General features: G+C 37.1%; 1 protein-coding gene across 1 annotated transcript in view; it reads left to right on the forward strand.

The window, feature by feature from the left end:
- The window catches only part of TLL1 (tolloid like 1), a 142409-nt gene that overhangs the window by 74657 nt on the left and 51348 nt on the right, over positions 1-16404 (forward strand). Inside the window, exons 6-8 of the mRNA XM_075091075.1 lie at positions 6896-7074; positions 8926-9031; positions 11946-12070. Coding sequence (XP_074947176.1) covers positions 6896-7074; positions 8926-9031; positions 11946-12070 — 410 coding nt within the window. The remainder of the gene's footprint in view (positions 1-6895; positions 7075-8925; positions 9032-11945; positions 12071-16404) is intronic.

The following is a 16404-nucleotide window of genomic DNA, read 5'->3' on the forward strand; positions in this document are numbered from 1 at the left end:
GCCCACAGCAGCTGACACAGCTTCTCTGCTGGTTGTGTCGTGACCTGCAGGATGGGTGTGACCAAGGTGCAGGTGACCAGCTGCCATAGTCTAAACCACTGTGCATTAACATAAACTGATTTACATTAATACACTGGGATAGGCAGCTGTTAACTGAGGAATGGACTCAGCTGGATGTTCTTTGTAATATTGGGATGGCCGTCTCCATTGAGCAGGTGAGGAAGCAGTAGCCACTTCTGCTGTTGCAACAGGTCCTCTTAGGTCAGTGAATCAGAACATTTGGTAACTACAACTATACTGATCCCTAACAAAAAGTAAATTCATCAAGCCAGGTCATAGCCAATATCTCCTTTGTACAGAATGAGGTACATTTGTGATTGAAAGAGTTGTGTTTTCACCAAGAAAAAAACCTCTGCTTCTTGAGTGAGATTTTTCTCAGGAATTTTGTGAACTTTCTCTTGCTCTGCGGTGATATGGCGCCCTAATATGCTCATGAAGTTCTGGAGTTTTACATCCACAACTTCATGCGCTCAGTGCCATGGCAAGCTGATGTTTTGGTCTGAGGATTTCTGTATTACCGCATTCTGAAGAGTGCAGCTTTTTTTTAAAAAATTGCAACGTTGATCCCCCATGATTCTCCCTTCCTTCATCTTAATTTAAAAGCATTTTTAACAGTAGCTCTGTTACTTAAAAGAATGAGCGTATTGTTCCAGTCATTACACTTTCTCTCTGTCATTTGTTTCTCTTTGCTCGTCATCATTGATCAGCTAGACTGATTAAATGGAATTAGAGATTCATAAATAGTTACTGTCTCCAACTGCTGTCTGGTGCAATAAAGATTAAAGAGTTGAGGAGCTTTAAAGGCTGCCAGTTGACTCTATTTAAGGGGCATAACAAGTGCTCATACAGCACAGAGAGGTCTTGGCCTTTTGCCAAACACACCTGGGGTCAAACCCATGATACTGCAAATTAATTTCTTTCATAGTTTTATTTACTTATTTTAGTTTTCCTTACCCTTTGATTCAGTGCAGTTGTTGAAGTGATCAGTGTCTTGTAGCTTAACTGGATGAATCTGGTGTGCTTGACATGACACTCAACCTAGGAAATCCTGATGACCCTTTAAGAGTGTACACTGCTGCTGTTATTTTAAGACTTGGTGTTAATTCTGATTTTCTTTGGCATGTAAAGAAACACTTAATAAATTTGTATATAATTTCTGGGAAGTATTTGAAATCTGTCAGCTAACCAGTGTAAAGGAATGACCATACTCACCTGGCTGCTTGTTTTCAGGAGCAGGCCAGCATTAAAAGAATAATTCTTGGTGTGTTGGGTTTTAGGTGTTCAGTGTTAGATGACCTAGAGGAATACTATGTAAAAGGTTGCAGTTAATATTTTTCTTCTGAAAAGAAAACATTTTCAAATGTTTCAGATGAGGTACCCAAGGTCACTATACATGTTTGATAGTGCCCAACTTTTCTTGTTTTTTATAACTCTAACTGCAAAAATCATTTGAGATTTTACTAACACCTAAAAATCTATCTGATTTATAAAATACTGCTAAAAGCTTTTAAAGGCAATCTTAAGCACCTCTGTTTTCAAGAAACAATCAACTGTTTAGTATTGTTAATTGTATTTGGTATGTTGCTAAGTTAGGTATTTATTTACCATATTTTCTTACAAAACCAAATTGTCTTAATAACTTAATGTGTTACACTTGCCATTTTGTTGTTCTGCTATTACTGCACAGCTGTTGCCTGACTTCTTCCAAGTTATAGTGCACAACCTTAAAAAGTTAAACCTTCTTTTGGTCCAAATGAAATTAAAAGGACAGGAAGAGATAGACTGTAGTTAAATTCTTGCTTTATTCTTTTGCGTTTGCTGTGAATATTGTCAATAAAAGCAGACCTGGAGACAACATGCAGGGTACTATTTCGAATAATTATTTATTATTTTTTCACTTTTTTCCTTTTTCTCTATTTGTCTCCAAAGTTTCACTGTGCGAAAATTATATTGAAAAATCTATGGAAATTTTTAAGCCACAAAATAAGTCTTTGCTAGTTGAAGCATATAATGTACATGAAGTCAATAACATAAGCATGTTAAAACTATTGAAATTGTATTACATATTCTACAATCTACAGTTTTAATAACCTATTGATTTGCTTTAAACTATATTGATTAATGTTCTTTAGTTCTGCTTTGCAATTTTTCTCTACAGCGTTTCCAGACGGTGGTAAACATGAAGACTTAGCAAGTGTTTAAACTGTTTTAAACTAAAGGATTTCTTCTGCCTTTTCATAATTATGTATGGTTTATCCTAGCTTTATATTCTCATCAATCTCTTGCACTGTTGTCGTGTGTTGTATTCAGATCACAAAGGTGTTGAATTACAAATTAAATTCCAGGATTTAAAAAATTATGTTTAAATCTGTTGAGTCTGCAAGGTAAATTTTGCAGGATTATAGAAGAATGGAAAACTAGATAGGTTAAAACTGGTTGCATGGTTGGGTTTGGATGGTTGTGGTTAATGGCTTGGACTCAGACTGTGACTGAAAGAACAGTTCTGCATGGGGCTAACATGGGACCTGTCCCTTTCAACATCGTTATCAATGACTCACAAAGAGGTGGTTGCACATGCTCTCATCAGATTTGCAGATGATACCAAATTGGGGTGAACCAGATGGTAGAGCTGCCATCCAGAGGGACCCAGGCAGGCTGGAGGAACTGACCAACAGAAACCTTATGAAGTTACACAAGGACTAATGCAAAGCCCTGCATCGGCAAAGGAAGAGCAAGATAGGCCAGGCACTGCTAGGTTGGGTAGCAGCTCTGTGGGGAAGACCATGAGGCAGTGAGCTGGGCAGAAGCTGGGCATGGGCCCTGGCAGCAAAGGTAGCCAACAGTGTGCAGGGCTGAGTCGCTCAAGGGAAGGGGTAATCTGTCTCTTCTTGCCACTTGCTAGATCACAGATAGACCCTATATCTGGTTTTGGGCCCCCAGTACAAGAAAGGTATTAATAACCTGGAAGGAGTTAAGCATAGGGCTGCCAAGATGCTTGGGAGCTGGACCACTTGCCCTATGAGGAGATGCTGAGGGTCCAGGGTTTGCTCAGCTGGAGAAAAGGTGGCTTAGGGGGACCCTGCAGCAGCTCCCAGTTCCTATAGGGAGGGCAAAAAGGAGAGGGAGCCAGGCTCTTCACAATGGTGCTTTGTGGGAGAATGCAAGGCAACAGGCATAAGCTGAAGACAGAGTCAAACTAGATAGAAGAAATAAATTTTTCACAATGTAGACAACCAAACGTTGGAGCAGGTTGTTCAGAGGGACTGTGCTGTCTCCTTGGAGGTTTTCAAGAGCCCACTGAATAAAGACCTGACCAACCCTGGTCTGACTTCATATCTGACCCTGCTTTGAGCAGAAGGTTGAACTGGACACCTCCAGAGGTCCCTTTCAGTCTGAATTATGCATGAGTCAGTGGAATTCTATCCATATTTAGTAGTCTGTAATGTAGTCTGTAATGTGACTTTTCACAGATTGAGTACATTTTATACTTTTCTGTTTTTAAAACAACCATCAGGCATTGTCAGTGCATTTTATCTCTTTGCACAAGTTAAGGTCAGTATAGCATAATTACCATAACAATGTACATAGCCTTAACATAGGTAGGAAGCCCTAACTCATTAAGTTCACCTAATATGGAAATGGTGACATGCTTTCACTTGATGGGGATTACTGTGTCTGATTTATTTGTATGTTTTCTACCACAGCTTCCTGTAGACTGCTAAGGCTAATGCCACATCTTAGTCCTTACTTCAAAGTGTTGAAAGATAAGGGAAAATGTTTTCTAAAAGACTTGAAGTCTGGCACGTAGGGATTGTGTTTGACAAATTTATTCGGTGTACATAATGCAACTACCTATGACAGCGAATTGGGAATTCTACACTGAAGACAGAAGCTCTTTAATGGCTTTTTAAATGGATGAACTTTTCTGAGAATGAAGAGTTGCTGCAAATTCTACTACCTTTGGCTCAGAATACAAAATGTGTACTCCAGCATTCCCTCTCTAATTGGATGGGACAGTAAATAACACTGTGTAGGAGGTTTTGGGCTATTTTTTAAAAAAACAAACCACCCCAAAAAAACCACCAAACAAACAAAAACTCCAAGCAAAACCCCCAAAACCTTCTTAAGGATCCAAACACTTTTCTCCCCAGGGTGAGCACGAGTGAATGAGAGAATCTATGAACTATGGTACTTTCCTTATTGCGCAATAGAAACATATTCAAATAGTTGAGTGACTAGTGAAAGATAAAAACCTGCGTAAAAAATGATACTGAAAATATCTATAGTGCTTTAATTATGTTTACATATTCACCCGTAGCCGTAATATTTATTCTGCAAATATGCAGTCTGAAAAATATGTTAAGCAAAACCATGTCAGCGTGTCAAGTGCAAAGGTGAAATCCACTGTGGAATCATGAAAAAAAGTGGTGTAACTGCTCTATTTGTATTTTAATCTTATTTCTGCTCTCTGTTGCTCCTTTTTATCACCCATGCTGTGTTTTTTTGGGCATATCTTAAGGTATTTTTTCATTACTATTATTTATATGAGTGGTTATAATAGTATTTCTATATCATAAATATTATAAATAGTCATTTTGTGTTAATACAGTTTATATAGAGTGAGGGAAATACACAGAGCAATATATAGATGTTCTTTATTTTCTTTTACTGTGGTGTGAAACAGTGGCACATAAACCTGCAACATTGACAATGGTACAGAATTGTAGCAGGGTGTCTAAATTCCCATTGTTCTTATTTACCTGCGTTGAAGAGAGCTATCAAGGGAAGACACCTTAAAAAATTAATTTAACATGATATTGCACAACTCTAGCTGAAGCACTGAGCCTGATAGAGTGCTTTGACCTAGAAAGGTGATTCACACCTATCTCTGGAACTGTCTAAAGCAGGAAGAAATTACTTATTTTGAGGGTAGGAATACTTGAGAAGCAGTTGAGATAGTAAGGAATGATTGTAATGTGAACAATAATTTTTCCCAATAATATTTTCTATATAGTTTCAAAATTCTTGATAAAATCCTCCTAGGCTGTTGTAGTAATATTTTCCTCTATAAAGTAACTTGTGTGGCCTTCATAATTTTAAGATATTACTAACATTTTTTGATATATCTATCCTTGATTTTAACCATTAGTGGAAAACCAGTATATGCTTACTAAGAACAGGTATTGTGAACTAAAATGTTATGGCTGTACCTCTCTAACATTCATATTTTCCGTACTTCTCTATTATTCATATTTTTAAATTCTAGTTGTGCTAGACACTAACAAAAAACAATGAAGAAGAGCAGCCAAGACTGACTGACCAGCCAGCTAACCAAGTGAAAAGTCTTTTTGCCACCACAACACCTGAAAAGGAGAAACAAGCAAATTGCTTGCAAACTTGTAATTTGCAAACAAGCAAATTACAAGCATATTGCTCCCATAGCTGCTTTCCCTCATTGCCCGCAGAGGCAGCTGGAGGGTAGGATCATTCTCCACACTAGCAGCGACCTCCTCAAGGACGTGATATATTCTTCTATGTAAATGTTACATCAGAAAACTTCTTTTTTGAAAAGAAGGGGGAGGAGGGAGAGGGTAGAGGTAGAGGTGATCTGCTCAGTACAATTCCATTCTACCTGACAGACTGCAGAATTTATGGTGGAGAGATGGGAAATCAGGCTTTTATTAGGGAATACAATGCTGGCTTGAAAGATTTAAGAACTTCAGAGGTGACAGAGAATCAGCTTATGAAACCTGAAGTTCTCTTCCATTTTGGTAGGATGTGCTTTATTCTCTTCTCTCTCCTTTTGCTAGCATAGTCAGCAGACTCTTTTTTTCTAACCAAAAAGCAGACATCTCAGATAAATGCTAACAGTATGAATCTGAAAAGGACATCTCTATTCCATAAGTTTACATTGGAATCATGGAAGTGCAGCAGAACAGGAATGAAACATGAGAGCTGTTGTGAAGCATGTTTGGCTTTTTTTTTTTAGTTGTTTGTTTTGTTTTTTTTTCTTGTGGCTGGGACTTAAGGTTCCTATTACAAGAAAACAGGAGTGGGACAAAGAAAACAGTTCACACATATTCAGATCATTCAACCTCCTAGTATAGTGTTGTTGCAAATGACAATTTATATCATCCATATCCAGAGAAGCAAAAAATGAGAGATTGCACAGTGGCATCACAGGATTCCACATCTGATTCAGGATATCTTCCTTCTGTATTTTCAACTGCATTCTAACTTAATCTTTTGAAGGGCTACTATTTCACTTGTATCATTTCTGCACCCTTTATAGATGGAACTAAAGAAGCAGGGTGACTTTTCAGATAAAATAAAGCAAACTTAGCAGAACTGTGTGACCAAGAGTCCGGTGAGTGCTGTCAAGACACACAGCAGGAGTATGGCATGGAAGAAACCTTGCTTTTACTTAATCTTTCCACTTCCCTCTGCATGCCTTTTGTGTGCCCAGGCAAGAAAGCAGTGATACGCATGGGTGAGATGGTACTTTCAGTCAACTTTATTGATTCTTTGGGTGACAAGAAGTTCCTGTGTCATTCTGAGATACAGGGCCACAAGTGACAATTCTGTTGGTCACAGCTTAGCATCTTTTAACTTGACCTTGAATCCAAAAAACCCAAACCCATACATGTGTCCTTTATTAGGTATTCTGAATAAGGTGTTCTTACACTAGAGCTAGAGTTTGTGAGACTGCAGAAATTGCATAATGTAGTGTTCTAATGATTTTTTAATATATATTTCCATATTTTAACTGAATTTCCTATATGGTTTATAGAGATATGCATGAAAACTTTCATCTGTGTTTGTGTTTTAATTACAGGTGCTGTTCTTATGTGGGTCGAAGGGGAAACGGTCCACAGGCTATATCTATTGGCAAGAACTGTGATAAATTTGGTATAGTTGTCCATGAGTTGGGTCATGTGATAGGTTTTTGGCATGAGCATACACGACCAGACCGTGATGACCACGTCACCATCATTAGAGAAAACATCCAGCCTGGTGAGATATTCTGATAGTTTGGTTTTGGGTTTTTTGTTTGTTTTGGTTTGGTTTTTTTGGGGGTGGGAAGTCTGTCTATTTGTGCTCTTTTCTTCGTCTAATTAACTCTCTTAAAACTGGATGCAGGATAGCAGAAATGAACTGAATAACAGGAATGAGCATTTATGCCTGCTATTCCTCTTAGCTAGACTGATCTCAAGCTGATTCACAAATGAAATATTGCAACTAAAATATAATCTTTTCTAAAGATCTAGCCAAGTGGCAAGCCATTAAATAATATTGGCTTAAAGGAAAGAAATAGTAATCATGCTCAAAAACTTTGAAGGATGCTATTTCTCTTAAAGCCTTTAAAAGTCGTGTTTCTGTGCTTGAGAAAGGGCTTTTCTTTTGTATTCTTTACTGAATGATAAGTAGAAACACATCAATAGCTTTTTAACTGCCCAAGAGGTTTAGACCTGGAAGGTGAGCTGAGGACTTTGAATATGTGACAAAAATGGACACTGTTCCCATGGTTTCTAAATTACTTGTTCCCTACAGAGCTTGTGGCTTTAGCCAGTGGTCTTGGCGTTGTTGGGACAAAGCATATGAGGAACCTGAGAACTTTAAATTGTGACTGTCATCTCTTTGCCAGTCTAGCTGTTATGCCCACACTTGTGTTGTGTGGGCAAGATGAAGGGAACTAGACACGTTTCATTTGCAATATTCATAAATGTGCATGGTATTTGTGAAACACTGATTTTGACTTATGGGAATTATCTTCTCAAAAAGGGGTGAAATCAGAAATTGTCCAATTGTAGCTTGGAGTATTATCTGTTCCTATAGAAAATGTTTTAAAACAAAATAGATTTGAGATGCAATAAATCTTTGCCACCTCAACCAGGACTTGGAAAATGACTGGCAGCTAATATACACTCCCACAAGTCTCTGAAGTCCTGAAAGGGCAGGTACATCCAAGCCTTCCATCTGTTCTCTCTGTGTCACTGACTTGCGTAGATGCGATAAATGCTGTTCCCCCATGCTTTTTCTGTGATGAGGAAAATCAGCTGGGGTGCCATCCTCAGCCTCCTGATCTCTCTCTCAGTTTCTGGCTCTTCAGTTTCTGGCTGAAACAACTTGTGGTGTGGCATGAGCTTGAGGATCACTAAATGGGATCAGGAAGTCATGACCACCAAGACATTTGGGTTTTATTATATTATGCATATTATGTTGATTAATAATGTTAATGCCACTGCAGTTTGTTTGCAAAACATCAATGGGAATGCGAATTGGAGTGAGGGGTGCTTTGCATCTCCTAATACACTGATTAGGACAAAGAACTTTTGGTCTGGAATTCTGAACTAGGCATAATTCTTTTGTTCCTCTTCTGCTTTCGTTAAGTTGCAACAGCTGGCTCTTGAAAAATATGACTTTGTAGTGTTTGTATTACATGGGGGCTCAGAGAGTAGCCTTTGCTGAAGCAAAGTCTCTTTAGTATCCAGTCTAAGGAGTCTACAGTGAGGAGGGTTCTTCTAGCATCTTTGCCATCAAAATTATTTCTTTCTGGAATTAAGAACCAAGCCAGCAAATTTTATGGATTCTACATGAAGCACAACATAATGTGTGGGGCCTTTAGGTGGGTTAGGTGAATGAGAACAGTCTTTCTAAATGCCAAATATAGGAATTTGATGTGTGTTTCAGAAGACGTCTGCCCTCTTGGTTAATAAAACCACACAGTTACTCCCAAATGCCTAAGATTTATGAACATCAGTGAGTGATTAGGTTAGGATCTTGTTTTTCTTTTCCTGTTTGGTTTTTATCTTCACCAAAAAAAAAAAAGATACTAAAGAAGCTCTAATTGTCAATCATTCATAGGTCAGGAATACAACTTCTTGAAGATGGAGCCTGGAGAGGTGAACTCCCTTGGGGAACCATACGACTTTGACAGCATTATGCACTATGCCAGGAACACCTTCTCAAGGTTGGAGTCTCAGGTTATACCTTTTGACTTTTAATTCTATTCCTCTCTCTGAATGCCAAGAACTATGCTTTTTCAAGTGTTCTGAAATTACTTGAAATATTCCTTGCAATATAGTATTCTTACGGCAGTCAAAGTACAGCTTATTTATTTTAAGTCAGAATAATTATATTTTTAAACATGTTTCATTTCTGTTCAGTTTCAAAGCAGCCTTTTGATCTTGCTTTGGTTCTCTAGATTTTAAAACAAGATAATCTGGAAACATCCTTTCATATAATGCTCACTTTCTTTCTGTCTCCACAAAAATTTGAATTTAGAAAAAACAAATGAGTGAAATGGTTAGGAATTTTATGTGTAACATGATCTGTTCTCTTAAAGAGAAATCTCCTTTGATGCATAATGTCTGAGTAACTACGGATTATGCGAGTAGAACACGTTATGGTATTAGGACACCTACCACGCAAGCCACAGCCTTTGCTAAGGACTGTGTTCAACCATTTACAACAGAGGCTGCAATCTCTTCTCTATGGTTTGTACAGATGGTTACTATCATCAAAACCATATAATAAAGAGTTCTGCTGGTTTTGCTCCGGCTTGTTGCAGGCTGATCCATTCCGAACTCCACAGTAACTCATATAGGGCTCGCTCTGAAACTCTGCACGGATGTGGGGAGCTGTACAATGAGCTGTTCCCATAGGCCAGCCCTACGCTGGAGAATAAGTGAAGTAGTCTTTCACCCAGTCTCCTGTTACATTTCATACTAAGTCACAGTTCAGCTAATTACTTTCTAGAAATACCAGAGTAATGTAAATTAAAGGAAACCTCAAAAAAGCCCCAACAGAAAATGCTAGTTTGAAAAGTTACGTGCTTAGCTTTGTTTTGTTTTGTCCAATTTGTGCATTTTAAAGCAAAGATACTAGATAATCTGAAACTCTGAAACAAACTGAAGACCACCAGAAGCCTCACGAGCCTTTGCAAATTTCTTAAGCTTGTTCTCCTCAATATAAATGATACTATTAAAACAAAAAAAAGATATCCTAGCACGGGATGTATTCAACATACACATAATTCACCTCTGGAAGAGCATGGGAATGAGCCATGTGAGCTAGATATTATTCACATCGCTTTAATCCAGTTACAGATACATTACTTTAAGGAAGAGATTTTAAGAACCTATATAAAACAGAGTAATTTAACAAGCTGGAACCCCCACCCCCCCACCGCTTGAGTCCTAGGGCAATGACAACATCAAGATAATTTGATTTGTGGGCCCTGATTTCACCACTTTCCAAGCTGGCAAAAGCTGATAATGCCATGAGTAGGCATGCCCTGCCCTAAGGTACAAGAGGTTGTTACTTCCTACTGTTTAAACACAACCAGCAAACCCTTGAGGTCATGTAATTGAGTTGCACTGAGTTATCTTGAAAGCATGAGTTGTGCTTGGGGTGGCACCTTGCCAGCTGTTTGCTGTTAGACTTTACTCACCTGGGTAAGTAACAGAAATCACAAAACATCATAAAGTTCTAGTCGCACACAACGATCATGTGTTCATGTTGTTCATGCTGGATTAAAGCTGTTACAGGTTGTTCCCTTATTAAAGTAGTAGAGCATTTAAGGGAGGATTGTTTTCACGTTCTTCAAAATATGAATAGCATCACTTTCGGGTAGTATTAAAATCAGTGGAAAATAAAATTATAGTTTATAGATACAAACACTTTGTTGAAATAATAACGTACTTTATTTCTAGAAATCGCAGAATGCCATAAGTGGTTATTTCACTCTTTAGATTTGGGTAACATCCTGAGATGATTCTTTTTTTGAAAAATTTCTAGTGATGCCGCAAGAAATTTGTCTGGGTAAAGAGAGCAGTTTGTACCTGCAATACTCAAAATGGTTGATTTATTATAATTTAAAAACCAGTCTGTATTTATAAAGAGTATTCCTAACTACAAAGATCCTTACTATTCATCCATTTTTGGGCATACATTATGCCTGAAAATACCAGTTTTACTTTTCAATAAAAGCCCTACAAGTGTACAAGAAAGTATAAGAAAGTAAAGAGCAAGAGAATACCGAAACATATTTATCTGTTAACTTCCATTTTATGAGATCTGAGGGGATTTTCAAATTCCATAACATGATAAAAGAAGTTAGTTTTGTACATTACTCTTCTAAAATGTACTTGAGACTACCAAAATATTTTGGATTGTATTTAAAATTTGGGAAATTTGAATAAAACTGCACATTTGGAACAAGTGTGCCTCTCTATTACATCTAGCCATTTAGGGTAAATATTATTAAAATCACATATGGTAAGTTGATATATTTTATTGTAAAGCAAGGAGAGGCTGACAAGTAAGCATTTATGTTTCAAAAACAGCAGCAGCTAGAGTAGAGTTAAATATGTTGTAACACCTGACAGAAGAATGGTTGGCAATTGTGCCTGACTTTACCTGCTCTTACATGCGTAAGTCAGACTTTAAGACTTCCCTTAAAAACTTTGTTAGAAATACGAACTTTGTGATTAAGAATTTTGTGTTAGGGCCTAATTAATGTATTTTTATGTAATTTTATAATTAATTTTTTTCAATATAGCAAGAGCAGTGCCTTTTTCCTCTGTAGTCTAATAGTAGTAAGAGATATTTCTCCTGTTGTCTAACAGAAATTTAAAAGCTGATATGTTGATTGATGTACTGAAGGAAACTTTTTTTGATAACTTTGCACAACGTTTGCCAACCTGAGGAATTTTTATGACACGTTTTCTGTATTTAAAGTTCTGCATTTTACCCTCTTATTTATGGCAAATGTAAATTCTAGATTTACAAAATAATATTATACATTTATAAATCTCGGATAGTTGTATGACAGAAACCTGATAGGGTTTTTTAGGGTCTATTTTTATTTTTATTTTTTTTAGGGGCATGTTTCTGGATACCATTCTCCCTTCCCGTGATGATAATGGTATACGACCTGCCATTGGCCAGCGTACTCGTCTAAGTAAAGGAGATATTGCACAGGCAAGAAAGCTGTATAGATGTCCAGGTATTGCACCACAAACAAAACCCACATACTGGCAACTGTTTGACTTGTTCAAGATGAATGATAAATTTTTTGAGTCAGCTACTCAATAGTCTGTTTCCATGTTGGCAACTGACGTAGGCAGCTCAAGTATTGAATCATAAAAAAATCTTATAGGTAAGGTCTCTGGAATGCAAAGCAGTTAAGGACAGATAAACTGTGTGAAACAACACTTAGATTTATGACTTTCCAGTGTTTGTTTTCCTTAACTGTTCAATGACTAGGAAAAAAAAAAAAAAGATTATGTTTAATATCACTTCTGGTTTGCATATAGACTGGAGTCTGGTTTTATTTGAAATCAAGTAGAGTACAGAAGGAACAAATTAAATTATTGCAATCACCTCTGAACACATTGTGTTTTTTGAAAATTTTACAAATAACAAGCCAGGACAACTAAGTTATAAACTCTTTTATGAATGCACTGGTTAGATCTTATTACAAACTTTTTACAGTTGCAAGAGTTAGTATTTGAATATCTTCTGCCTAATTCTAGCATCCTATAATTTCAATGCATATTAATGTTTTATCGTAAAATAGCATTGGGGTAGAATTCCTGTCTATCTCGGAGACATGAGTAGGAAGTCTGGAGTAACCTAGAGTCAACCCTGTGGTTGCTCTCTTGTGCTAGTTCTTGTCTAAGTGCTGGCAAAGTGGTGGAAGTCTCAAAGCAAAAGGTTTTGCTTTCGTTACTCTAGCTATAGCTGAGATAAATTTTAACCTTTGGTGTAAACTGAAGCTGTTCAGAAGTGACATCTGTCAGCCAGAATTTGCCAGCAAGGTCCTTGTGGGAGGCTAGACATACGAGCTCTGTGCCACATAGGTTTTACAGCCCTTCTGCTCTTTATGGGAACTAATATAGTCTCAGTGACTGTTTTAAGTCAGATATATGGCTACTTTTTACCACCTGATCAATAGAGAAGGACTAAAAAGAGGGATCGGGACTGAAGTGATGGAGCTGCTTCAGATTTGTATCAGCAGCAGTGGGATCCTAGTGATGATCTAGTGAAGATCTGGGGCATCTGATGTGCATTTGATGTACACTGTACAGCTGAAATAAGCTTTTCCTTTGTGCTGTACACTGAGTCATAATCTTCTATATACTGAGAAAGTGCACAGTGCTTCTGGGCCTGTCAGAGGAGAAACCACTTTAAGAATATCTTTTTTTTTTTTTAAGAATTGTTCCTTTTGGAATACGTTTTATTCTTTCCTTTCAGTACAGCAAGTACTTGAATTGAATACAAGCATTCTTCTTGGCAGCATTATTCCTACAGAATTTCATAAACACAGAATATGTATATGTTTTGATAAAAGACAAATTTTGGAGACAAAAATAGTCTCCAAGAATCAAAACCACTGTGAAAGTAGCTTATCATCTTATCATCACGTTGACATAAGAAAGAAAAAAAAAAAATCCAACCAAGTTACAACCTAGGCTGTGTAGTGTGTATATAATACACTAACATGCTCTTTCAGTCAGCTGAAAAAGATGTGATGTTCTTTTTGATCTCATGTTCAAATAGTTGTTCAGAGAAAATGTCTGTTTCATATAATCCATGAAAATGTGTAATGATAATTTCTTTCAATGTCTTGAAAGCCTTGTTGAAAGTTAGTTTCACAGTATTGTAAAACCATGGTTGTTCACCAGTAGTTCGCACTGTAAAACTAAGTTACTTTTTGAAGCACTGGTGAACACACTTTGGAGGGATAATAAAAATGAATGGTGGTTGCAGCATCATGCTCCTTTTCTGGCGCTTTGCTTCAGCAAACTTTGGGATAAAAAAACATTGGTTTTCTAGCCTTACTTAGATAAAACAGTCCATAAAAGAAAATGAGTTTTAAGAGAGAGGAAAAGGCAGAAGGCTTTGCTACAAATTTTAGATAAGATACTATTTAACATACTAGGGTTTTTTTCAGTTAATGTTTTTAATAGGAGCTGCATAACTGAATAACACAACACAAACATAAACATCCAAAAAAGAAAGCAGCTCTTTGAAAGTTTCATGGTACTTGTGACACAACAAATTTGTCAGCAAACAGTGAGACTGAAAATTCAGGCCTTAAGCTTTTGGTTTTATGAAAAAAAAATCATGTGATCATTGTAGTATATAGCAATAAAATCCCTGACTGTTGTTTTTGGAGGTGTGCTGTATTTCGTATTTCAGACAAAAGATGTTAATCATGATGTCTGCTTACGATAAAACAGCAGTGAATATTTCAAACGTTAACATCATCTGCATTTTTTCATGTGTTCTTTTGTGTTGCCTTAAATGTAATACAATGAAAATACAGAAAACAGTAACTTAGATAAATCAGTATTTTCCAGAGATATACACTTCTTTGATAAAGGATTTTGCGGTATTGTCCATGTTTTGTTTGGAGTTCTAGTTATTCCTGCAAGCAGTTTCTGGTCCAAGAAGCTTTCTGCATTTTCTGGGGCTCGTGAACATGAAGTTGAGCTCAGGGCTGCTGGAGAATACAGCTGATCCTCACAGCAGTGAGGCAGCTGAGCCTTCCGGGTTGTTTTAGCTAGTCAGGATATTCAGGGTCATTATTCGGGAAAGGGCTTAGTGACTGAGAAACAGTTTTGAGCTTTGTGAAGCCAAGGCATGAGATTTGATAACCTGCCTTTCACAAGCTCAGTAGGTGCCAGGACTCAACAGCCTAACAACAGCAATTTTGGTTTGTTTTTAATTTTTTCTTAGGGTTTTTGTCAAACTGCAGATAGGGACGTCTTACATTTTAATACTGAGTTACATTATTACACAATAGAATAGTAAGGAGAAAGTAAGCAACTAAGTTGAGGGTCCTTCCTCTGCCAATTTTATTTTGAACTTTGAGTATCTTGGCATTTGAGAACAGGTCTTGAACTTCAAGCCTGGATGCATTACAATGGTTTTCAAACTGTCTAGCAGAATAATAGAATATGTTTTCTTCTGGTGTAGCTACTAAAATTTCAACACAGGTCTACCTTTATGGTTCTATATAGAAAGTCTAGTTGATTTAAAATGTATATGTAGTTTTGTTTTGCCCCTATATGTTTAGGAGCGAAAGAATAAGAAAGGGAATTTATGGAGAAAGATACTGTTAGGCAGAAAGAGAGGACAAGAAATCAGTGGGTAGAGTGGGACTGAATAATGGATGAGAAAGGAGGCTCAGACCAGCAGGAGAAGGCTGTTCAGAGGAGGAGAAGGTGGATGGAAGAAGTTCAGCAAATTTACAAAGTACCAGGGCCTGCGACAGTATGTGTGGAAGAGAGCAGATGAAGAATACTTAGCCTGACTCTTTTTTATGCTATTCTCACTGTTCCTCAGGCTTAACTTGCTCCCATCTCTATTAGATTAGAAAAGTGTTCACCTTCAGAAGTCAGCCTTTTTTCACTGTGTAAGGAGGATTAAGGTTTTTAGATTAAGACCATTTCCCTACAACTATAAAGGGGAATCAAGTCAACATTAAGACTCTGAGTTGTATTAAACTGATTTAAGTTTTTGTTTTAACAAATACATTATCAGCACCAGATATTTTTACGATGCTGTGGCAGCTGTATGTGCCATATATGTATAAGTAAAAAGTATTAAATATCTTAATTCTCTTTGGAAAAGGGTGGAAAAGGGTAAGCTTAAATTAGCTGTATAGGCAGTCTGTATTTGCTAGTGCTATGGACAAAGGAATGAAAGTTGTTTCCCTAAGTGTCTTGGAGGATCTGGGCTTCGTCATTTGCAGATTTCACTATAATCCTGAATGGAACTTGGCCATGTGCATAGGCCAGCCCAGAGAGGTGTTACACACAGACTGTGTAATGAAACCCCGCCAGAGTTCACTGGTGGAAATTGCTTTGTATAAGCATATAATCTACTTGCACCTATTGCTAATCTTTACAAGGAGAAGCAAAAATATTTTCCCTTTATTTATGACTGAAAGGCTTATCAAAATTGTAACCTTCTCAAGCTGTAAAACAGGTGGGAGATTGTTTTTTTTCTTGGAGTGTGTGTGTGGGGAGAGCTAAAGTGACATTTCTGCAAGTGGTCTAGTGTAGTAAAGTTGATATAAAGGATGATATTTGGGGTGGGGCAAGAAGCATCAGAGAAAACATTGCCAATGTTAATTAAGAATGGAATAAAAATGTACAAATGTTTTCTAAAGCAGAGGTGTATAAGAGTGAAGTTTTAATTAATTTCTTCTGACATGAAATATACTAAGATTAGTTCTTAGAAAATTTAAGCAAGTGGCCCTTACCACTTATTTTCCTTCTACATTTCTTTCCCAAAGTGGACTCCATTACTAACACACCATCACATGGT

The sequence above is a fragment of the Phalacrocorax aristotelis genome, chromosome 4, assembly GCF_949628215.1.
Source record: "Phalacrocorax aristotelis chromosome 4, bGulAri2.1, whole genome shotgun sequence".
NCBI classification, from domain to species: domain Eukaryota; kingdom Metazoa; phylum Chordata; class Aves; order Suliformes; family Phalacrocoracidae; genus Phalacrocorax; species Phalacrocorax aristotelis.